Consider the following 22,390-nt stretch of genomic DNA (forward strand, 5'->3'; position numbering starts at 1 on the left):
TAATGTAACTCATGTGCTTATGTTCCTGTCATGTTTTACTTCTACTAATCTGGTAATCACTTCACAAAATATATGAAGACCATCAAGTGTGTTTTATTAATACTCAGTACTGAAAGTAACCCATGAAAACTGTAGTTGAGTCTTAAAGTAGGAGAAAATGGAAACGATCAAGTGAGAGTACTTCAAAGTCATACTGAAGTACAGTACTTGAGTGAACGTACTTTGTTACATCCTGTCACTGTTTGCTTCGCAATGCAGCCTTTAATCAACGTGTTTCTCTCAAAGTCTTCAGCCACTGGCCGACTGTCCTCCCGTCTGATCGGTGAAGTAATCCTGCTTCAGGTACCTGACGAGACCTCAGGTGGACTCAGGTGTGAGGACTGTCTGAAAGCGTCTGTGCAGGTTTGTCATCACAGCCAAACGGGAGGCTTTGCATGAAGATTTTATTGTTTTAGAAGAGAAACAAAAGCGGACAGTAAAGCAGCTACAAAAGACAAACGTGAAATAAATAAACAGTGGATGAACTGGGCTCAGGGTCAGTTTGGTTTCTACGCCGCTGCGGTGAAGGGCCGTCCACACAGGTGCAGGTGTGCTCCAGGCGTCAGTGCAGGGGTCGCCGAGTGCGGGCTGACGGCGGCCACGCTCGCCCTCACGCCGTTTTCTGCACGCTCACACTCGTCTGGGCGGCGGCGTTGGTGTACGTGGGCACGCTGTACTTGGTGAGGACAGATTTGAACTGGTCCAGCGTGGCGTCGGTCCGAACCCCCGTCGGGTCGAAGTGGGTGCGGCTCACCCTGAAGCCGGCCTCCGTCAGGTACTGCAGGAACTTGTTCAGCCTGTGCAGAAGAAGAAAACGTGAAAGCACCTGAGGTTCAGTTTCACATCTTCAGCAGTGAGGCGGCTGCTGTTTTCCCGCCGACACGCCGGAGGGCGGGACTCACTCACTTGGGCATGTTCATGCCTCGGATGCTGTGGCGGTGGATGCTGTAATAGAAGGGCGGATGTTCCAGAGACGCCTCAGACTTCAGCTTCTTCACGACATTACCCGACTCGTCCCCCGTCTTCCTCTTCCCTGCACAGTGATGTCACGCATGTTTAATCACGTGTGACGCCCAGCAGCGACTGTTCAAACATTCCCGCAGAGCCATCACAAGGTCTGGCTCAGACCACAAAGACCACATCTGTCATTCTTGGGGAAATAAGTTTAACAAAATGCACAGAACAGAATACACAACAAGTCAAAGTGTCAAACTGTGGGGAAAGGGCTTTCAAAATGAGTTTAGGAGGTTAAAGAAGTCACTGACGTGGAGATTTCCCTGCTGAAGGTGAAGCACAGTGGAGCTGCAGTGCCCCCTACAGGACACAGGAGGAGCTGCAGCGCCCCCTACAGAGCACAGGTAGAGCTGCAGTGCCCCCTACAGGACACAGTGGAGCTGCAGCGCCCCCTACAGGACACAGGTAGAGCTGCAGCGCCCCCTACAGGACACAGTGGAGCTGCAGCGCCCCCTACAGGACACAGGTAGAGCTGCAGCGCCCCCTACAGAGCACAGGTAGAGCTGCAGCGCCCCCTACAGGACACAGTGGAGCTGCAGCGCCCCCTACAGGACACAGTGGAGCTGCAGTCTCTGTGCTCTCATCACTCTGGCTGCTCAGCAGTGTTGGGTTTTAGACTCCGTGCATGTAGACTGTGTGTTAGAGTTTACAACAGAAAGTGTTCGACAAACCTGCCGGTTGACTACAATGAGACGAAGTGTTTAGTGTCTCAGCGAGCTTCCTGTAGTGCAGAAGCATGATCCGTTACTGAGTTACCTCAGGGAAACGGACGCTCTCTTCTTCTGTGGTTCCCGCAGAGGACATTAAGAGTCTGTTGCTCCTGAAAGCATTCATGTCTCCTGAGGACACGCTGCATTATCGCTGTCAGACCTGCAACCTGACAAGCCGAGTCACAGCGCGGCGGGTGGAATCCGGCTGAGACCGGTTCACACCGCTCAACGTTTTCTCTGCAGCGGATTCGTCTCATCGCGGCTCTTTAAAGCTCGCGAGGAGGACACTGAAGAGATGCACTCTGCTGGTTCCCGCCTGCCTCCTCCCAGCCACAACATTTTAACCCATGACGTGGGGAGTTGGGACTCGGTGGGGACTCGAGACTCGGTGGGGACTCGACCCAAACTGTTAGGTGGTGGCACAGAGTGAGACTGTGTTCTGTTTTCATACCAAATACGACACAGTGGAGGAGGCTGGACTCAGATCTGCTTTTGATATGACAAAGTGTACAGTGCCAGCATTTAAAAACTTTATTTAAAAAGTGAGACGGCCTCACCAGACTGATCTGCAGGACCCGACTCCTCGCCGCTCTGTAGGGTCTTAATGACGACGCCGCACTCCACTGCAGAGAGGAAACACCGTCAACACGTGTTCAGCCACAGCATACAGGCGTGTTACAGGCGTGAAGTCAGACTTTTACCCTGATTGGTGAGAGCCGACGGTCCGTGGACTAGAGACTTGAGGGTGGTGCACTCGGACTCACAGATGAGAGTTTTGACGAGCGGCTGGATGTCGTCCATGCTGTGCTGCACGGCGGCTGACAGCATCCTCCTCAGGAAGCCCGTGTTAAACAGAGGCCCACACCTGGACACACACACACACACACAGAGCAGATTTCTGTGCGGTTCATACTGCAGTAGAGGATGGAGCTCAGTGTGTGTGTGTGTGGAGGTGCTGAGGTTTACCATAACGGTCCCAGTTGCACTGCTGTCCTTCCCGGCAGACTTCCATGACAGTTGCAGGGCAGCGTGTCTGGAGGAAACGCACAACGTGATTCTTTTGCTCTCATCAGAGGGCAAACTGACCAGACGTCAGCCGTGACCTCGGAGCGTGTAAAAACACTCACCGTCCACCATGTTCCCCTGTTTGAGGAAGACTCTCTCCTCACACCACTGACAGTGGACCAGCTTGCGGAGCTTCTTGGCCGACTCGTCGGCCTGCGAGGGACCTCTGAGGACTCTGACCACCACCAGGACAAAATGCTCCAGCGCCACCGCCAGCAGCACCTCGACGCCTTTGTTACAGCGAGCCGCCGCCCTGCAACAGGCAGCGCGGCGTCAGGGTTCAGTCGGGACAGTGTCAGCATCAGGGCGGGTATCGGGACAGACGGACCTACCTGGCCACAGTGGCTACAACCATGCGAGCAGCCAGCTCTTTGTAGTACTCGGTGCGTACGATGTGGCAGCCGTAGTGCCGCAAGGTGACGTTGGGAGACTTGGAGTACAGCGAGCCCGTGTCTGTGGACGTCACCGAGATGATGCCCAGGTTCCGCACGTTTCTGAAGGCGGCGTCCAGGTAGTTCACTGCCGTGCCGTATGGATCCAAGTGACTGAAAGTTTGTATTGTGGGTTTTATTATGCAGAAGTAAAGAAAGAAAATCCCTCTTTTTAGCCAATCAGATTTCAGAATGCATAAAAAAGACAAATACCAATAAACTAAATCGATTCCAAATCGCATCACTTACATGTAATCAAAGGGCCGCAGGTGCATGATGACATTGGCGTCCATCTTGGCTACCTCCACCGTAGCGATGGCTGCTCCCTTGACTTCATCGGGCCCCCGGGGGCCTCGTGAGCCTCCGTCCACCCGAATGTTGTTGAGCTCACAGTTTTCTTTGATCATTTTGACACACGTGTCACTGATATCAGTTATGGTGACTTTGACTGCAGCTCGAAGGTGTTTCGCCCACTGGAGGCCCATAATCCCTGAGAGACAGACAGCAGACAGGAGACCACAGACAGCAGACCACAGACAGGAGGCCACAGACAGAAGACAGCAGACCACAGACAGAAGACAGGAGACAGGAGACCGCAGACAGGAGACAGCAGACAAGAGTCCGCAGACAGGAGAAGGCAGACAGGAGACAGGAGAAGGCAGACAGGAGACAGCAGACAAGAGTCCGCAGACAGGAGAAGGCAGACAGGAGACAGCAGACAGGAGACGGCAGTCAGAGGGTTTGTGTTATTGTGGAGATCTGACAGCATTTATTCATGTGTAACCTGATGCGTGATGTCGACTCAGACTTCCTGCTCATCTGACTGAGACTTTCTGATCGACTTTGTCGATGAATTTGCAGCCAGTTTGTTCTGGTTCTTCCACAGCATATTTTAATGATCGGGTTTCTGTACATCTGAATGGAGACCGTGGCGTCTCACCTGTCGCTCCGAAAGCGTCCAGACACTCGAGTGGGTTTCTCTCCTCAGCCAGAACAGCCAGCGAACAAAACACCAGCTGCCTGAAACACACACAAACTGTGCCTCAACAGACGCGTCTCATTAAAAATCTGTGTGTGCGTGTTTGTAAGACGTCGTCTCGCGCGTGTGTGCTGACCTGTTGGTCTTCATCTTGCGGTTGAAGTAGGTGTCGCTCTTCTGCGGGGTGGTGTGGTTGGGCAGGAGCTGGACGTTGGTTCCAAGCTCTTTCATGATTTCATACGCCTGACCGGACGGAGCTGCAACACACACACGCGTCACTGTTGACCTGTACCACACACACACACACACTCACACCTCGGGAAGCCAGAGAAAACCCACGCAGGCACAGGAAGAACATGCAAACTCTGCACAGAAGGACCCAGACCGGGACTCGAACCTGGAACCCTCTGGCTGTGAGGCGACAGTGCTGACCGCCCCCTGCTGAACCCATTAGGTCTGATTCACTGAAGTCTCAGCAGGCCATGAACTCCTGTGCTGTTTGAGGTAAAACGACGTTTGTGTTGAGGGACTCGGCGACAGGTGCGGTTCCCCGTCAGAAAGGCCTGCCTGACCTCAAGGTGAAGTGGTGAAAACATCCTAAATACAATTCTCACATCAATCTGGTTCAAACAACCCAGACTGCCAGAACGTGCTCTCCTAACGGCCGGCGGCGCGTGTGGTCACGTCGGCGTGGGGTCGGCATTTCTTACCCGGCTCCTCGAACGCCACGTCGGAGCTCCCGCAGTAGCTGGCTTCAGTCTCTCCTTTGTTGACGTGTCGTTTCAGGTGGCTGATCATGTCTGTCTTCCGGGCGATGGTGACCGAACACACCACGCAGTGGTAGTGAGCGCCGTGCCTCCCCGGCGCCTGCAGGGAGGTGACACAACAGCACGCTGAGCTGCTTCACCGTTTCATGAGGCAGGACTGAAGAAGAGAAAGGCGACCTGCTAGGATTTTATTCCTCACCTGATCTCCACTGAGGCTGGGCTTCAGGTTTCTGCAGGGCAGGTGGCAGATGCACATCCTCTGGCCTGTCAAAGGTCAACATGTTGTTTCACACTCACGTCTGGATTCACAGCTCTGGAAATGATCACTTTCAGCCTCCACCTGCTGGCACAAGCTATCGTCGTGTCCACTCGCTCACAGAACTGCTGACTTTAACCCCATCAGACAGGTCTGGGATGAGCCGGATCACAGACTGAAGGTCAGACCTGGTCACTAACCAGTGCTGGACCTCACTGAGCAGCAGGTGGGGACTGACGGGCTTTCGAGCTCCTACCTTCAAACTCCACGTAGACTTTCCAGTGCAGGTTCTGCAGGTGTCGGCGGAGCTTGTGGCTGTAGCAGGCTTTGAACTTCTCCTCAGGACACAGAGGACACGACTTACGTCCCGCTGATGAGTGAAGCATTTTCATATTTGCACTTTATTTTCTTTATCAATTCATTGTTTGGTCTATGAAATGTCAATAAAACCGCCCACCAACCACACAGAAGTCTGCTTTTGTCTGGCTGAGCGGAAACAAGCTCATCTGTTGGTGTTTTGTTTTAAAAACGACTTCAACGGTGAATGGATTATGAAAAACACTTTCTGATTCCCGTCTAAACGCCGCAGAAGGGATGAGGATTTACTGAGGACGTGAACGTACCACCGTTGAGGTCCACCAGCATCTCGAGGCCCTCCAGTTTAGTTTGGATGGATTTGTGTCTCTCTGTTTGGGGAAAAGCAGAACACTGAAGTGACAACTGAAGTTTCGCTCACGTCAGCTGATCAGATCTCGTATTTCATCACCTGCGGTTGTGGTGGAGGGTTTGGCATCGCCGTCTGCAGCGGCGTCGTCCTTTGCCGCCTGCCCTGCAGCTTGGTCACCAGCTGAAGGTGCATCTTCTCCATCTCCATCTCCACCTCCACCTTCACAGACACAGAAGAGAAAACTAAGCGGGTCAACCTCCGCCTGTGCTGTCGGCGGCAGTAGCCGTGGCCTGTTTAAACAGAGGGGTGACTTGTTGGGAGGCTAACAGCAGAGGAGCTTCAGTGTCAGGACCTCCACCTGATCCCCTGTATGGTAGGAACATCAGTACAACAGAGTACAAATACTCTGCTACTCTGTAAGCCTTGACTGGAGTAAAGGTACAGCAGACCCATCAGATTAGAGTCACTCCTGTGTTCACCACAGCTCAGTTCAGTGACTTTAGATACTGAAGGGCCGCTTGTCAATTTCACTGGCTGTCAATAAAGTTTTATCCTTGTTAATATTTTATTATTTATATATTTATATACCAATATTTTATTATTCGATAACAGGCCTGTTTTGTGTTAACAATGTGAATGTGCAAAGTCACAACTAAACGTAAATGTAGTAAAGTATTTCCTCTGCGTGTAGTGGAGTAGAAGTACAACTCCAGTACTTGAAGTACAAATACTTCAAGTACTGTACGAGTACTTCGATACTACAGGTTAAGGGCATCCATCCTTTGAAGTTTAGCTCACCCCAGCTGGCTGCTCTTTTGTCCTGAAACTAAAACCGACGGCTCCGTGGACATGAAGCAGTTAACAGCCCGCTAACAGACCGTTAATAAACCACTGACACACCGTCAGTCACTGGCCGAACTGCGCGGCTCTGTGGTCCTGTAATGCAGCTCCGTGATGAGACTGTGTCAACCGAAACTGTGGTAACATCGCGACCCAAAGTCCGCACCCCGACACGGCCTGCACTGCTGGGGGAGCCCGCTGCCGTCCGCGGCTCAGCTAGCTTTAGCTCCAGCCCTTTTGTCGCTGTTATTGTTGACTATTTAGGTCCTGTGGCGGAGCTCCGTGGTGAGGCCCTCGTTTAGTTCAGCAGTTAGAAACTCTCATTCTCCATGAATTCACTGCACAGCGCGGACGGCGGGGAAACTGCGGTTTATTCTCCGCACCACCGCCACAAACTTGGCGTTCAAACGGCAAACTGGTGCGCTTTACTTACGTTTGATATCGACGTCCTCCTGGTGTAGCTGAGCAGCATCTGCCTCCTTCAGCTCCGCCATTACGAACTACAGCAACATACGCAGGAAATGTTCTGTTCTACGTAATTTACGTAAACTGCGCAGATTTTAAACGTAAGCGGCTGTTGAATTTTGCCGCGATTCGACTAATCTGACGTGTAAATGAAATAGTAATCCAAACTTAATATTAAGTTCCTGTAGCACTCTAGCAGTGACGGAAAATGATCCGATATGAGTTCCGGTGTCGAAAATGAGTGTGTGTTCAGGTTGAGAAAAGCACTTGCAGTAAGCAGGTGTGACCGGGAGGTGGCGGCAGAGCTTCAGAGCTGCTGTCCCAGTTCGTCACCGACAAAAACAAACCAAACTGTGGGCAGAAGGCAGCGAACTGGTCGATATGTGATCGATATGGTTTCAAGAAGAGCCTGTTGTGAATATTTTTCAGGAGTATTTGATCCGGCTCATATAAAGCGTGCACAAGACTAAAACAACAATGTTAATTAGTGATTAAGTTTAATGAAAGTTAATGGCAGCTGAGCAGAAAAACAACGGCGTACACCCCTCTGGAAGGTGGCTCATTAGGCAGCTTTGTTGGAAACAAAGGAGTGTGGCCTGAGAGCAGAGGGGAGGCTGACCACATGTACAAGACAACAACATCAACTAAAAACACTGAACGACTGTGGTCTTAGAAGCAGACAGTAAGACTTTGAGGTAGTATAATATGAGTGTTTTTCTTTGTTCAGCCCCTGACTTCCAGTGAAGGGAAATCTTAATGCTTCAGCACACCAAGACATTTTGGACAATGCTGTGCTTCCAACTTTGTGGCAACAGTTTGTTGAAGGCCCTTTTCTATTCCAGCATGACTGTGCCCCAGTGCACAAAGCTCCATAAAGACATGGTTGGATGAGTTTGGTGTGGAAGAACTTGACTGGCCCACACAGAGCCCTGACCTCAACCCCATCCAACACCTTTGGGATGAACTGGAACGGAGATTGTGAGCCAGGCCTTTTGGTCCAACATCAGTGTGTGACCTCACAAATGCTCTACTGCATGAATGGGCACAAATTCCCACAGAAACACTCCAACATGTTGTGGAAAGCCTTCACAGAAGAGTGAAAGCTGTTAGAGCTGCAAAGCTGTCTGTGTGTTTACAATGAGACGTCATTCAAGTCCCTGTTGGTGTGACGGGCATCTGTCCCAATACTTTTGTCCATTTTGTTCATTTATTGAGCTACACTGAAGACCATAATATGGATGAAGAGCTGAGATTTTATTATTTCTTCACAAGCTATGTGGAAAAAATAACTTTAAAATGTTGCAGGTGATGGTTTTGTAGTTCAGTTCGACTCCAGCTGTGGGTTTCGTTTCCCAGGAAAGAAAAGTCTAGGTGTGTCTGGACCAAAACTATTTAAAAACAAGTCAAGCAGGTCACTCACCCATATGTGGAATTTGTTTTGAGTTCATAATCACTAACATCACACGATTTAAAGCGAGGCAGAAGTTGGACATCACTTAGTTTCTCCCAGTGAAGCCAAAGCAGCATCAGAAAGCAGAAATCAGCCCGAGCGACTGACACCTGCTGAATGATGAGGTGAGTGACGGCTTCTGCACTGCATATCACTGTAGGAGCAAACAAGCTGTCATTGTGACCTTCTTCATTCTGTCTTTTATCTTGTTGTTGTTGTCTTATTGCTGTCTTATATCCCTGTTGTATTTAAGTTCTGTGCATCTTTTGCTCTAAAAGAAACCCTGCAGTGTGTTTCCTCTGTGGTAGTTCAGGATCAGCTGTCTTCAGTCCGTTCCTCATTTCTTACCTCTTCCTTCTCTTTTTCTTCTTCTTGTGCTGACTGCTTCCCTCGTCCTTTCTTTTTATTTCTTACTCCATCCCATTTGTCTTTTTCTCCTTTAGTCTTAATTCTTCTTTCTTCACACTCAGGTTTCTAGCACAGAATCGGCTGAATGGTTAAGTGAGCAGAGGAGAGCAGCCTCAACCTTGGATTTTTTGTCAAGCAACTTCATAAAAATTTAAGCCCAAAGTTACATATTATACGTTTACTGTCAATATAAAACAGGAAATAACTAAATTATTATGCCTGTTCAATGCTGCTCCACACAAGATGAACTGTGGTTATCCAAACACACCCTTCAGGGTGTCCTGTATGAACATATGATGTGTTTTAATATTTCTTATGTTTATTCTCCACCAGTGCTGCTCACAGTCAAACAACACTGAAGTCCAAACTGGACGCCCTGGAGTGCCACTTCACCTGGAATTTGGACCCCAGCAGGTCCAAACTTTTACGTATCAGGGACAAGTTGAAGGACATTGGAACTGAGGAGGGAAACAGCTGGCTGGGGCACATTTACAACCTGCGGGGGTACATTCAGTACAGGCTGGACTTAACCGAAGACGCCCAGAGTTTGTTCAGCGCGGCTGCAGAGGCCCTCCGCCAAACAAGAAGAGCAGACTCGGCTGAGGGTCCCTGGTTAGTGGTCAACTATGGGAACCTGGCTTGGCTGCACCATCGCCTGGGCAAACAAGCAGAGAGTCTGGCTTACCTGTCAAAGGTGGACGATCTGATGAAAAAATATCCATCTCCGTCTCAGGACGAGCTCCATCCAGAGATCTACGCTGAAAAAGCCTGGACCCTGATGAAGTTCAGTACAGACAAAAAGATGTTGGCCGCAGATTACTTCGAGAGAGCCATCAAGATGCAGCCAGACATGGTGGAGTGGCGCACCAGCCATGCCTTAGCATTAGTCAGTGCCTTTAAGCACAGCGACACAGGGCTGGAGGCTGACATCTTAGAGAAAGTGAGAATGGCCAAGGAACAGGATCCAGACAACTTGTACCTCGCTGTTCACTACCTCGACCAGCGTGCTAAGAAAGGAGACCGAGTTGAAGATGAAGCCCGGGAGTTAGCTCAAAAGGTTCTGAGAAGTCCTGTCAGCAGCTACTGTGGCATGAAAGCAATACTGTGGGTTTACATTCACTATGTGTCTGTTGATGAGGCCATTGATTTGGCAGAGGAGGCTCTGAGAAACCATCCAGATGAACGTTACCTGAAGAGCTGTGCTGCACTCTGCTACAAATGGATCATTTCTTCTGCAGGCACTTTCCCAAACCAGAGCACCATCAACAGAGCAATCAGTCTCCACGAGGAGGTGATTTCTCTTTACCCTCATTCTTCACTTGTGAAGAAAATAGATCTCGCAAATATATACGCAAAGTCATATCACAGCCAGGCTAGAGCTGAGCAGATGTACCAGGAGCTGCTGAGAGGCGATCTAGAACCTGCAGACAAACAGATGCTTTACAGCAAGTTTGCAAACTATTGCAATCCACAGGATCGGTACAAGTCAATACAGTATCACATGAAGGCAGCAGAGATACCTGAACAGTCCTCCTTTCGTGACAACAGCATCAGAGTTCTGGAGAAGATTAGAGACAAAAATGCTAAACTTTGTAAAGAAATAGATGAGTTTCTGGAAAACCTGCAAAAGTCTTAAAGTGCACTTAAGAGCACTGGTTCTAAATCCAGAAAGAAATATGGGCATTGTGTTAACTTAAAATGTGATTAGGCACAGATTTGAAAAGCTTGTGGAAAAGATTTGTAAAAACTGCATTTAGTGTGAAGTGGTGGAGATGGTGTTGAGCGATTAGTTCACTGATAGCAGGTTTTCACAGCTTCACCACTTAGACATGGAGGATCATTTTATCCGAAAGTTAAATTTAAAAGGGAAAACAGAAAAGTCAGAAGAAAAACTCTCTTCATCTACATTTAAATGACCATACCCATATTTTTTCTTACCTTACTAAAAACAGTTAGGTACAATTAAACATGCGTCTGTGGTTGTTTGGTTTCCCTCGTGTAAAGGTCTGAGCAGGTCTGAGCAGGTCTGAGCAGGTCTGAGTGCTCCTCACTGCAGCATGTTGTTTAGTTTGTCTGTAGGTGTCTCGTCTTTAGGATGGACCAGTCTTTGTCTGAGGGTGTTGCTGGGTTTGAAATGTGTCGAGATGTTGTGCTTAGAGAAAGTCCTTGTAAGTTTCTCAGACAACCTGCCACATAGGGAACAACAACGTTTTTCCGTTTATTCTGTTCATCAGTGGTTGAAGTTTGGTGTTGTTTTCCGTGTCTCCGAGTTGAGAGGTGAAACGTCTTCGACAACCTAAATATATCTGGTTGCCTTCACTTCTAGCGTCTCAACTACAATTACTGTAGTAGAGCTAAAGGAAAATCACTCGACGATTACTGCAGTGGAAAATAAAACTCTTGGTTTGGTGGCTTCTGTTCATACAAAGTATGGGCCCTTCTGTGTGGCTACTCCACATTGTCCTCAGGCGTGAGTGTGTGGTCGTCTAAAATTTGAAAAACTCAAGAGAAACAATACTCTTGTTAAATAATTTAATCAAAGTGCAGGTAACACTACACAGCACATATGGGAGATTTCAAAATAAATTCCTTACACATTTATTGGAAATAAACTATTAATTAAACAGGAAAATGTTTGCTTGACAGAATGGTGTAGAAGCAAAGATTAATTCATTGTTTGTTTATTAGGTTATTATTTAACTTAATTGGATGGGACATCACAATATCAAATGGTCACTAACCGTCATTACAATATCTGTAGAAAATTTACAACAAATAAATCTATCAGTAAAATTCACCTTAAACTTTATTCTTTGTGTTTTGTCTCTTTTGTGGAGAAATGAATGACGCTCAGAATACGAGTGTCTGGAGGTGGAGAGAGCGTAACCACAACTGTACGAAAACAACGAAGACGACACGTGAAAAGTCAAAGCAGACGGACTTCTGTGCTGCTTGTCTCAGTACTGCAGTGCTGAAGAAACGACGCCAGACCTGGATGTCTGAAGCTGAAAGATTTATTGAACTTGAGCTCAGGGAGAATCAGGAGTCATCAGCACCGAGTGCTGCATGTGATGCCACGCAGTTCTGACCTGAGAAACCCGAACACAAGTCTTTTATACAACTTGGAGAATGCTCAAGATGGTTTAGCTAGATAGTAAAAGCCCAAAATGGACGATAAGGGAGGGACTGAGCATCTACTCCCATGGTGAAACAGACCAAACAGGACAGAGCCAAGACTCGCCAAGTGAGCATCCAATCATCTGCCACTGTCAAGGCCTTGGTGTCAGCCGCTGTCTCCAGGGGAGACGCCAGGGGGTCTGCCATTGAGATTCAGTACAACGGCGATGACCAAGGTCAACCCCAACCTAAAGGAGAATGAGAGCGAAGTAAGAAGTAAAAGAATTCCCTTATACAGCTCATGTCGTGAAAACTGAAGCAAGCAGGAAACACACACAGTATTTTTAGACTTTTGTCTGTCAGAGCGTCCACAGGCGCAGTGACCTCAGATACTGCAGGCTCATACTGCTGAACTGTGAAGGCTTCATGACTCACAGCTCAGTGGTCCAACATCTAAAACTGAAATCATTTGCACGATAAAATAATTTGAGTTTAGAGCTTGAAAAGGTCTAAAATTGCCACTGAAATGAAATCGTTCTGTCAGTTCCTGTTTTTAAGTGGAAGAATGATTTCTTTACTTTCAACTTTCAAGTCAACATGAATGCTTTTATAACAAAAACTATCAGATGACCTTTTTTCAGTTTAAGGGAGCCCTGCAGCGTGAAGGTTCACCAAACCTGACATGGGTGCACCGCTAGGTGGCAGCAGAGCGTCCCGGTGCAGGTGCGTCCAGGTGACCGCGTCCCTGCGTTTCATACCGACCCACAGCAGTAACACACACACACACACACACACAGCAGTGACACACACAGGCCTCCCTGTGTTTCCATCTGATGGGAAGGCGCAGCATCAGGCCTCTGAATAGTGTTTAACTCAACTTCTACAAGAATTCGCGTTTCTAACTTTGAATCAGCTTCAGAGGAAACGTACGGACACGTCGTTCTGACTCTGTTTTGTTCCTTCAGGCTGGCAGACGTGTCTGTAGGTTTCCATTCCTGAGAAACGAAAGTCAAGACGGTTTTCCGCGTCGTGTTGTTCGCGCGAATCTGTTCAGGCGGTTAGTTTCTTGATTCGTCTCTCTGAATATCCCGACAGCTGCCGAGCTTCGCCTCAGGGCGGCGAGTTCGCGTCTGTTCGCCTCTCGCGAAACGAACGTCCCGCCTCTGAACTTCGCGGCAGGGAGGACATTTCAGGCTGCTGCTCACAGCATTCAGAGCGAAGCAGAAGTCAGACATCACCGAGAGTTTCAGAGCAAACATTACTGAGCTATTGAGGACTCAGCTGAGCGATGAGGTGAGTTACCTGCTTCTGCTGCCTCGAGTCCCCCAGCACCACATTTGGACCTCATGGATCCTCAGTGTTCTCATTTCCTGTCTTCCCTCTGCGTTCAAACCAGTCTCTCACGTTTCTTGTTCTGTTTTCTTTCTTCTCTTTCAGCTATTTTAACTTGTTGTTTTTTTAACATACCGGTTGATTATTTTCTGAAATCTAATCGTGGTGAAGAAATGTTTTCTTTATTTTGTTTTAGTTCAGTTCAGTCCTTATAGACGCCTGACAATCTCCTTCCTTTTTTTATCCATTTGTCTTTCATCTCTGTGTTCCACCTTCTTCTCATCCTCCTTTTTTCTTCTGCTGCTGTCTTTATTCATCATTCCTCTCCTCACTCCTTTATTTCCATACTGCTGGTCCATTCATTTCCCCTTTGTTTATTGCATCCTTTGTCATTTCCCTCTTTACCTACTTTCCTTTTCCATCCCACTTTTTCTTTCCAGGAGTTTGTTGATCCATGTTTTTTTTCTTTCTCTTCTCTAATAGGCTACTTTATGGATCTGTTCCCTCCCTCGTTACTCCTTAGTTATTTCCCTCCGGTTCTTCCTCTGTCGGTTCCATCCTCATTTCATTGCTGTCTGTTCAGTGTTCCTTGTTCTTTCCTGCTTCCTAACACTTTTATTCCTTAATTACTTCCTTCTTTCCTTTTGTGTTTTCTTATTTTCCTCCTGTTCCTTTAATGCTCCTTCCTCCCTTCCCTTTCCATCCCATCGCTCCATCTTTCCTTATTTCCTTGTTGCCTATTCAGGTCTTCTGACTCCATTCTTAGCTCTTTGCTAACCCTGGATGATTGTCCAAACATAGCAAATATCGGAGTTTACTAGATAAACCTATGAGTGATCTATATTTTATTCTCCACCAGTGCTGCTCACAGTCAAACAACACTGAAGTCCAAACTGGACGCCCTGGAGTGCCACTTCACCTGGGATTTGGACCCCAGCAGGTCCAAACTTTTACGTTTCAGGGACAAGTTGAAGGACATTGGAACTGAGGAGGGAAACAGCTGGCTGGGGCACATTTACAACCTGCGGGGGTACATTCAGTACAGGCTGGACTTAACCGAAGACGCCCAGAGTTTGTTCAGCGCGGCTGCAGAGGCCCTCCGCCAAACAAGAAGAGCAGACTCGGCTGAGGGTCCCTGGTTAGTGGTCAACTATGGGAACCTGGCTTGGCTGCACCATCGCCTGGGCAAACAAGCAGAGAGTCTGGCTTACCTGTCAAAGGTGGACGATCTGATGAAAAAATATCCATCTCCGTCTCAGGACGAGCTCCATCCAGAGATCTACGCTGAAAAAGCCTGGACCCTGATGAAGTTCAGTACAGACAAAAAGATGTTGGCCGCAGATTACTTCGAGAGAGCCATCAAGATGCAGCCAGACATGGTGGAGTGGCGCACCAGCCATGCCTTAGCATTAGTCAGTGCCTTTAAGCACAGCGACACAGGGCTGGAGGCTGACATCTTAGAGAAAATGAGAATGGCCAAGGAACAGGATCCAGACAACTTGTACCTCGCTGTTCACTACCTCGACCAGCGTGCTAAGAAAGGAGACCGAGTTGAAGATGAAGCCCGGGAGTTAGCTCAAAAGGTTCTGAGAAATCCTGTCAGCAGCTACTGTGGCATGAAAGCAATACTAAGGGTTTACAGACACTATGTGTCTGTTGATGAGGCCATTGATTTGGCAGAGGAGGCTCTGAGAAACCATCCAGATGAACGTTACCTGAAGAGATGTGCTGCACTCTGCTACAAATGGAAGATCATTTTTTTCAGCGATAGTCGCCCAAACCAGAGCACCATCGACAGAGCAATCAGTCTCCACAAGGAGGTGATTTCTCTTTACCCTCATTCTTCACTTGTGAAGAAAATAGATCTCGCAAATATATACGCAAAGTCACATCGCAGCCAGGCTAGAGCTGAGCAGATGTACCAGGAGCTGCTGAAAGGCGATCTAGAACCTGCAGACAAACAGATGCTTTACAACAGTTACGCAAAATATTTAAACTTTGATAGAAAGGATCGGCACATGTCAATACAGTATCACATGAAGGCAGCAGAGATACGCGAACAGTCCTTCTTTCGTGACAACAGCATCAAAGTTCTGGAGAAGATTAGAGACAGAAGCAGGAACCGAATGTGTAGAGAAATTGAGGCGTTTCTGGCCAACCTGCAAGAGCCTTAAAGTGTTCTGAGAAATTTTAGCTTTGTAAATATAGCATTATGGGGTCTTACACTGGTCATTGGTCAGCGTTTCACAGTCTTAAAGTTTTAACATTTGAATGATTGACCTGCCATAATCTGCCTCTTTGGATAGGTGTGGAGGATTCACGTGCTGTTTGACCGTTTAAAAAGCACTTTGACAGAATCATATTCACTCTTTTAAAGCAGAGACATCGCAGCATTCACAACTCAAATTAATAGCAGCGTTAGCAGTTTGTTTCAGTGGAATTGCAAGATACACTGGCAAATTTGAAGTCAATCACTAAGAACCATTTTACATAGTCCAACTTGGGGAATACAAATAGAAATTTGTGCTGCCAACAGGAAGTCTTCTTGACGTTACTGATCTGTGGGCCATCAGAGAGCCGAAGAATCCAAAAAGGATAAAGTTCTCGTAGCTTATTAGTCATGTGCCATAATCCAGTTTGCTTAGCGCGTCTGTCAGAGTCTGTCAGTGCTCTACAAAAACACTCCTGGTGAAAATAAACTGCTAGCCTGTTAGCTCTGAGCGCCTTTCCCACTTCAAGGACTGTTTAGTAAATGAAACAATGTAGGCGATTAGCTCATATTAGCAATTAGCTCGTCAGTTACAGTATTCCTCTGACTGTAGTCACCATATCACCAAGCTTTCCCTATTAAGCAAAGATGTGTAAATAATTTTACCTTCACATGCCAATAAATGTGCTTATGTTACTTGCTAGCTTGTCATTGTTAACGGAAACCAAAAGCTGTTGTAAGATGAATCCAACTGAACAGTTTTCATTAAACAAACTCAATTATTTTAAGTCGATGGTCCTTTAATGTTTAAAGACCAGAATTCAGTCAGTTAACTCTGATTAATTAAAACATCACCTGATCTCCTGTTCTTCTCCGGACTCATGTTGCTGACAATACCTCCGTTGTTTTGATTTTTTTTAAGCTGTTTCTTAAACTTCATATAAGAACATAATACTTTATGTGGAATACACTTTGCTGTAAGCTTTGAGGCCATGAAAATAAAACCCTGATTTGTGTTGTAACGAGCTAGTAAATCTCATGTATAACCGGAATATCATCACCAGATATGAAACTGATTGTATTCATATTCTCATATGCTATGAATATGTAAGTATATGACGCTGTGGCTTAGATGTGCACAACACTATTAAACAAACATTATGTACACTAAGGAGCCTTCTTTAACCTTTCTTGTTTTGGTGGGTACAGTATACAGTACACAGTACAGTACACAGTACACAGGGCACAGGGGATCTACTGGCAACTTTAAATATGGAAAACATTTACTTATGCCCTTCGTCATCTGTGCTCTCAACAAAGTCCAGGTGTACATGTGTGGGATTTCACAGCAATTACCTGAAATAAACAAACAGTTGTTTTAATTAAATAGGAAAAGATTTCCCTGTAAGAAAAGCTTAACTTAAACCCAAGCAAGGATTAACTTGTTATTTATTATTAAAATACTTTACAGGAGCCATTTAAAACTTTGCATCCTTTACATTGTCTCAGCTGTCCCTTTGGCCATGAGGTGTAGCATGAAAACGGAGACACAACTTTAGGACTTTCAGCGTGTCTTATTGTACCCGTCGTGAGTTGTGGCTCCTCGCCTTCCTCAGCAATCAACCAAAGCTCCAAAAACAAAAACACAACTAATAAATCAGGGCCTTTATTTCTGTGACACATGTCAGGTCAGAGTACGAAACACGTTTTCTACCTTTTCACAGATCCAAACAGGTATTAACAGTGACTATTGATCTGAAAATGGGCTGCGGGCCTACATCGACAACTGAAATTACAATTTAAAAAAAAAAAAACAATAAAATAAAGCAAATTGCCAAACAGACTTAGAGGTCAGATTTCTGAGAAAAAAAAAATGAAAGTAAAATCATTCGTTTCCTCTTCGACTCTTCTTGTGACTCTTTTTTGAACTCCTGTGACGTGAAAGAAACAAAATGTTGTTAAATGGAAAAAATCTCATTACTAATAATAAATCATACTGTCAATAAAAAAAACGACATCATCCCAGCGTCAGACACGGTGATAAAATAACGACCACTCGTCCACAGGGCTGAACATCTCCAGCCTCACAGCTGGTTTCTTCATGTGATGTGACTGACTGCGACGTCACGCGCTTTTGTCAACTCATCAAGTCTGTTATTGGTTTCATCTAAAATTATTGCTATATGTTACAAACTGCATCTTCAAGTCCTTGAAGTGCTGAGAAAAAAAGAATTTGGAATCTAAAAGTTCAGGAAACTGCTGTAAGCTACTGTAATGAGGTTGCTTTATTTTTATTATTTTACTTTTTTTAATGTTTGGTCAGATTTGTGACTTCTATGAGCACAGGTCTGATTTAAGGGAGTTAAAGAAACATATTTTCGAGTTCGTCTTGAGCTGCTTGTGTTTAGATGAAAGGGATTAAATGAAAAAGAGCTTGACGTGAAAGCGCATGAGTGAATGTGTGAATGTTTGGGTGACGTACGAGGAGCTTCACTCACCTCTCGGGAGACTTGGAGTGGCTGCGATGTCTGTGGCTTCTGTGGTGACCTGGTTCAAAAGAACAGCGAGACAACAATCATCATCAAACGTCAGCTACAGGACGACTTCTTCTTCTCTTCTACGTGTTCATGACGAGCGCCGAGTCTTTTCTTGGCGTCCACATTATGAACATCTGCGTAAACTTTGAAGTCAAACAAAAAGAAAACCACAAAACTGAAGAGCAGAAGCTGTGGGGAAACACAACGGAGCACATTTGCTCAGGTAAAGTCTTTCTTCTTCATGCCGTGTAAAGCACAGCACACCTGAGAGGCAGGTGTTTTACTCCACTATGTCGGCCTCACAGCTTTGGTTAGGGGCTCCTGTCCGCTGAAAGTCATGACCTGAACGTTTGTTAAGCTGAGGATTTCGTTGTTACGTGCAGAAACGTAAAACATCGGCTGTCTGAGAATCAGACTTTCAACTTCGAGGTGAGGCCATGACACACCAACAGTCCCAGCACGCTAACTCGCCAACATCCATCCAACGGTTTTTCTCTGCTCAGGGTCAAACGTGAACCTGCCACCTGCTCCTTTCTGTACCTGGGGATTTGGAGCGGTGGCGTCTGTCTCTGGACCGGCTGCGATGGCGGCGAGGGCTCTTGCTGCGATGGCGGTCTCTCCGGGGCGACGGGCTGAGTGCACACAACAAACGACATCAGTGAGAACGAGCTACAAATATTTAACGGTCAGTTCAAATTAACGGTCAAGGATTTCTGCCAAAAGCAAACATACCTTCGCCTCTTTGGAGACCGACTCCTCCTGGAAGACAAAAATCCACAGAAGATTCGGTTCAGAGCTGGACTCACGATTGCTAATCACATGACCAACGTCTGATTTTGTCACACACGCGGCATATCAGAGAAATATAGGACAGCTGATCAAAACACAAACCGTCTGGGCGAGCGACTGCGTCTGTAACGCGGCGATGGAGATCGACGAGGTCTGTCGTTGTCACGGTAACTGCGTCTGTGTGGCTCGGGGGTCTGGAGTCTCTCCGGCTGCAAGCGGACAGACACACACACTCTGAAACCTGACATCGGACAAAGTCGGATTCTTTACATCAGAAACTCAGATGACGTCAATCGGCTGGCCTCTGACGTAAACGCTTCTTCACATAAACTGAATAAAACAAAGTTTTAAACCAAGTGATTATCCTACAATGTCATTTGCATTCACATTCCATTCAAACGCATCTGAACTGTTTCTGCGTCAGTTCTTGTTCATCTGGACTTGATGGTTTCAGAACCACGAACCATTCAGTAACAGGAAGCCCAGCTGGGCTGATCTCAGATCTGTTGAATGGGTTGTTAAATGTTACATCATATAACTGAACTGAAAAGAACATCATTCAGACTCCCTTTGCTCACTCGCGATGCTCCACACAGTTAATGAAATGCTTTTACCTTCTCTTCTTCCTCATCTTCTTCTTCACTGCTCTCCACTTCATCCAGGTCTTCCTCCAGAGCGCTGATGCGTGGGTCCAACATCTCAGCCTCCTCGAGGACATGTCTCTTCTGTAACACACACACACACACACACATCAGACGTGCCGGCACTTGAGCCGAGTCGCGTGTGAGCAGACGTGATGTAAACGGACCTGAAGTCGGGGCAGAATGATGTCACACATCCGCTCTGAATGAAGAAGCTCGTCGATATACTCGTCCACATGCATCAACTCAAACTCTAAAACAGGAGGACAAAGAGGAAGAGGAACCTGAATGACATCATCACCATCAGCAGAGTCCACACAATGAAATGTTAAAATATTTAAAAGCCTTGGACTGAACACAGACGATTCTGCTGGGAGACATTGGACTGCCTCCGCCCCTAAAACCACACTGTTATGCTCAAATAGAAGACTGAACCTAAAGGACCCGGTTTTCCCCTGCTCACTCGTTTTGTGCTGAACTCGGCTAACGCGTCCAGGACTTGTGAGCTTGTGGGATGATCTTCTCATTTAATTCTACTCTCTGATGCGAATTCATTCATGCGGTGATGTGCAGAACTCACCGCCGTTTCTGTTCTGACTCTTGATTTTTCTGTAGTCGTTGTAGAGCGGCTCCAGGTATTTGTAACAATCCACTGCGGTGCCGGTTAACCTCATGTACATGGCTCCAAGCAAACGAACGTATCTGATCACAGAGAGGGAGACAGCATGGGAGCGCGTTTGTCAAAGATCCACAACAAGCCACAGCAGTGGTTCCTTTAGATTTACAATAACTTAATCCTTTCTTCTATCTGGAGGTCCAGTCTGCATGTAGGAACTTTTCCTACTGTTTTAGTTTTTGTTGGCACATGGAAAACAGCACAAGAGTTCACTTTATTCTCCAGGTAGATTAAGACTCACTTGAAATCTTCGTTTTTGATGAACTCGACGATGATGTCTTTCTCAGGCTGAATCTGCAGCATCTTCAGCGTGAGGCAGAGGAAGGGAGTGGGCTTGATGTTTCCACCATAAACTCCACCAACAAACTTCAGCTCCATGGCTTTGTCCACAACCAGCTCAGCTGAGGAGGACAAACATGCTGAGGTCATCCAACATGAACAAAAGAGTGCGCTCTGCACAGAAAAACAACAACAAACAAACAAGGCCTGAAGGCTGCCAACAAAGTCATCACTGCAAGCTAGTGTTGGGGGAATTCGGTGATGGACAGAATTTTGGCTGCAAATTTTATAATCACTTAATCTGTTAAATAAAGGAAATAAAGCGGTTAACAAACATTGGTTGACTTAATGCTGCGTTTGTCTCGGCCATCTTTTAAAGCTAAAATATCATTTACCAATAACATATCAATAACATTTGATGGGTCCGACGTACCTGATGGGAAATGTTTCTTCTTTTCTCAGTCATGTGTTATAATAGAATGAATATCTTTAGATTTTGAACCGCAAAACAACGCAATTTCAAAACACCAGTTTGGGCTCGGAAACTTACAAGTTTTACTGTTTAACATGTTCTAGTGTTTCACAGACCAAACCACTAAGAGTCTAACTGAGAAAATCGCCATCACATTAATTAAAAGAATCGTTAGTCGCAGTTCTGATTTGTCTCATATTGTTATGAAGTGAGTTTCTTTGCGGCTTTTAGCTTCTGGTGAGACAAAAATAAACAGTAACGAGAAGCAAACATTGAGCTGAGCTAATGAGATTAGCCTTATCTTAGTTTTTTGATAACTTAATCGATCTAAAGTAACGTTCGAAAATATTCAAGTAATATAGAGAAAACTCCATAGACGGTAAGGGAACATCTGATGCACACTTGAATTTAATATTGTTTCAAAGCGAGAACGCAGAGGTGAAATCCGCCTGCAAGTAACGTTAGCCGACATGAAGCTAATGTTAGCTCGCTGGCTAACATGCTGCTCACCGGTCAGACCGAAACACTCCTCCTTCCAGTACTTGGACTCGTAGATTCGAGTCCGGATGATTTTCTCCACCAGATACTGCGGGTTAGTGCCGTGTATACTGTTGGCATCTTTAACGGTTCTGTTCGCCATCGGAATAAAAATGAATTACTGTACTATCGTGGACACAGCAGCAGCCTGTGACCCACAAGCGTTAATTTCCCCTTCCGTCTCCTTTTCTTCACAATAAAAGCATCATAACCTAAATCGGTCTGCAGGTGTCGCTGTGGGGCTCGTTGGAGCTGAGTGAGAACAGGCTGCAGCAGGAGGGGCCAGAGACGAAAAGCTCCGGTCGGACAAGCCACAGGCTTTTTATTATTAGTATTATTATATTATTATTTTTATTTATTACTCTTTATTATGTCTATGATTGCGGCAACCTGCAGTCTGTACCGGAAGTCACAGAAATACTCATATCCTGTTAGATCTGATTTTGATTCGTGATCCATATATCAGTTCGCATGCGGTCCCTAACAGACTAAAATACAGCACGGGTGATCTGTGACTTTATAGTTCTTGGTTAATCTACATTTTACACGAATTATGTAACTAGATTACTACTGTGTGTAAATCAGCTGAGCAGATCTCCTTCTCAAATGGCATAACAACACTCTAAATATCTGACAGATAATCAGTGAAAACTTTTATCAACAATGGTACAATATATAAATTTCCATATGGTTACTTTCTCTTTGCTTTG

General features: G+C 46.2%; 3 protein-coding genes across 7 annotated transcripts; 1 reads left to right on the forward strand and 2 right to left on the reverse strand.

The window, feature by feature from the left end:
• Positions 1-421: 421 nt before the first annotated feature.
• trmt1l (tRNA methyltransferase 1-like) lies at positions 422-7,440 on the reverse strand. Of its 4 annotated transcripts, XM_046392376.1 has the most exons (17): positions 7,202-7,440; positions 6,281-6,286; positions 6,028-6,147; positions 5,885-5,947; positions 5,518-5,631; positions 5,205-5,269; positions 4,949-5,105; positions 4,375-4,495; positions 4,200-4,279; positions 3,509-3,749; positions 3,161-3,373; positions 2,891-3,081; positions 2,730-2,796; positions 2,465-2,628; positions 2,321-2,386; positions 946-1,072; positions 422-836 (listed from the first exon to the last, which is right to left on the reverse strand). In XM_046392376.1, the coding sequence occupies exons 1-17, from the start codon at positions 7,260-7,262 to the stop codon at positions 650-652; spliced, it is 2,043 nt and encodes a 680-aa protein (XP_046248332.1). In that variant the 5' UTR covers positions 7,263-7,440; the 3' UTR covers positions 422-649. The 4 variants fall into 4 exon arrangements, with proteins under 4 accessions (XP_046248332.1, XP_046248334.1, XP_046248333.1 ...); XM_046392378.1 differs by lacking the exon at positions 6,281-6,286 and having other exon boundaries at positions 6,028-6,135; XM_046392377.1 differs by lacking the exon at positions 6,281-6,286.
• Positions 7,441-8,414: 974 nt separating this feature from the next.
• LOC124060657 (interferon-induced protein with tetratricopeptide repeats 1-like) lies at positions 8,415-16,920 on the forward strand. Of its 2 annotated transcripts, XM_046391883.1 has the most exons (3): positions 8,415-8,808; positions 9,425-10,658; positions 15,643-16,920. In XM_046391883.1, the coding sequence occupies exons 1-3, from the start codon at positions 8,801-8,803 to the stop codon at positions 15,712-15,714; spliced, it is 1,314 nt and encodes a 437-aa protein (XP_046247839.1). In that variant the 5' UTR covers positions 8,415-8,800; the 3' UTR covers positions 15,715-16,920. The 2 variants fall into 2 exon arrangements, with proteins under 2 accessions (XP_046247839.1, XP_046247838.1); XM_046391882.1 differs by lacking the exons at positions 8,415-8,808; positions 9,425-10,658 and adding an exon at positions 12,986-13,501 and having other exon boundaries at positions 14,400-16,920.
• A 479-nt stretch (positions 16,921-17,399) lies between these two features.
• prpf38a (pre-mRNA processing factor 38A) lies at positions 17,400-21,879 on the reverse strand. The gene is made up of 10 exons (XM_046391884.1): positions 21,654-21,879; positions 20,634-20,793; positions 20,297-20,418; positions 19,884-19,969; positions 19,690-19,800; positions 19,178-19,284; positions 19,019-19,045; positions 18,827-18,918; positions 18,248-18,296; positions 17,400-17,680 (listed from the first exon to the last, which is right to left on the reverse strand). Exons 1-10 carry the CDS (start codon positions 21,781-21,783, stop codon positions 17,635-17,637), a joined length of 930 nt encoding a protein of 309 aa, XP_046247840.1. The 5' UTR covers positions 21,784-21,879; the 3' UTR covers positions 17,400-17,634.
• Between the last annotated feature and the right edge of the window lie 511 nt (positions 21,880-22,390).

Source organism: Scatophagus argus, chromosome 6 (assembly GCF_020382885.2).
Source record: "Scatophagus argus isolate fScaArg1 chromosome 6, fScaArg1.pri, whole genome shotgun sequence".
In the NCBI taxonomy this organism is placed as follows: Eukaryota; Metazoa; Chordata; class Actinopteri; family Scatophagidae; genus Scatophagus; species Scatophagus argus.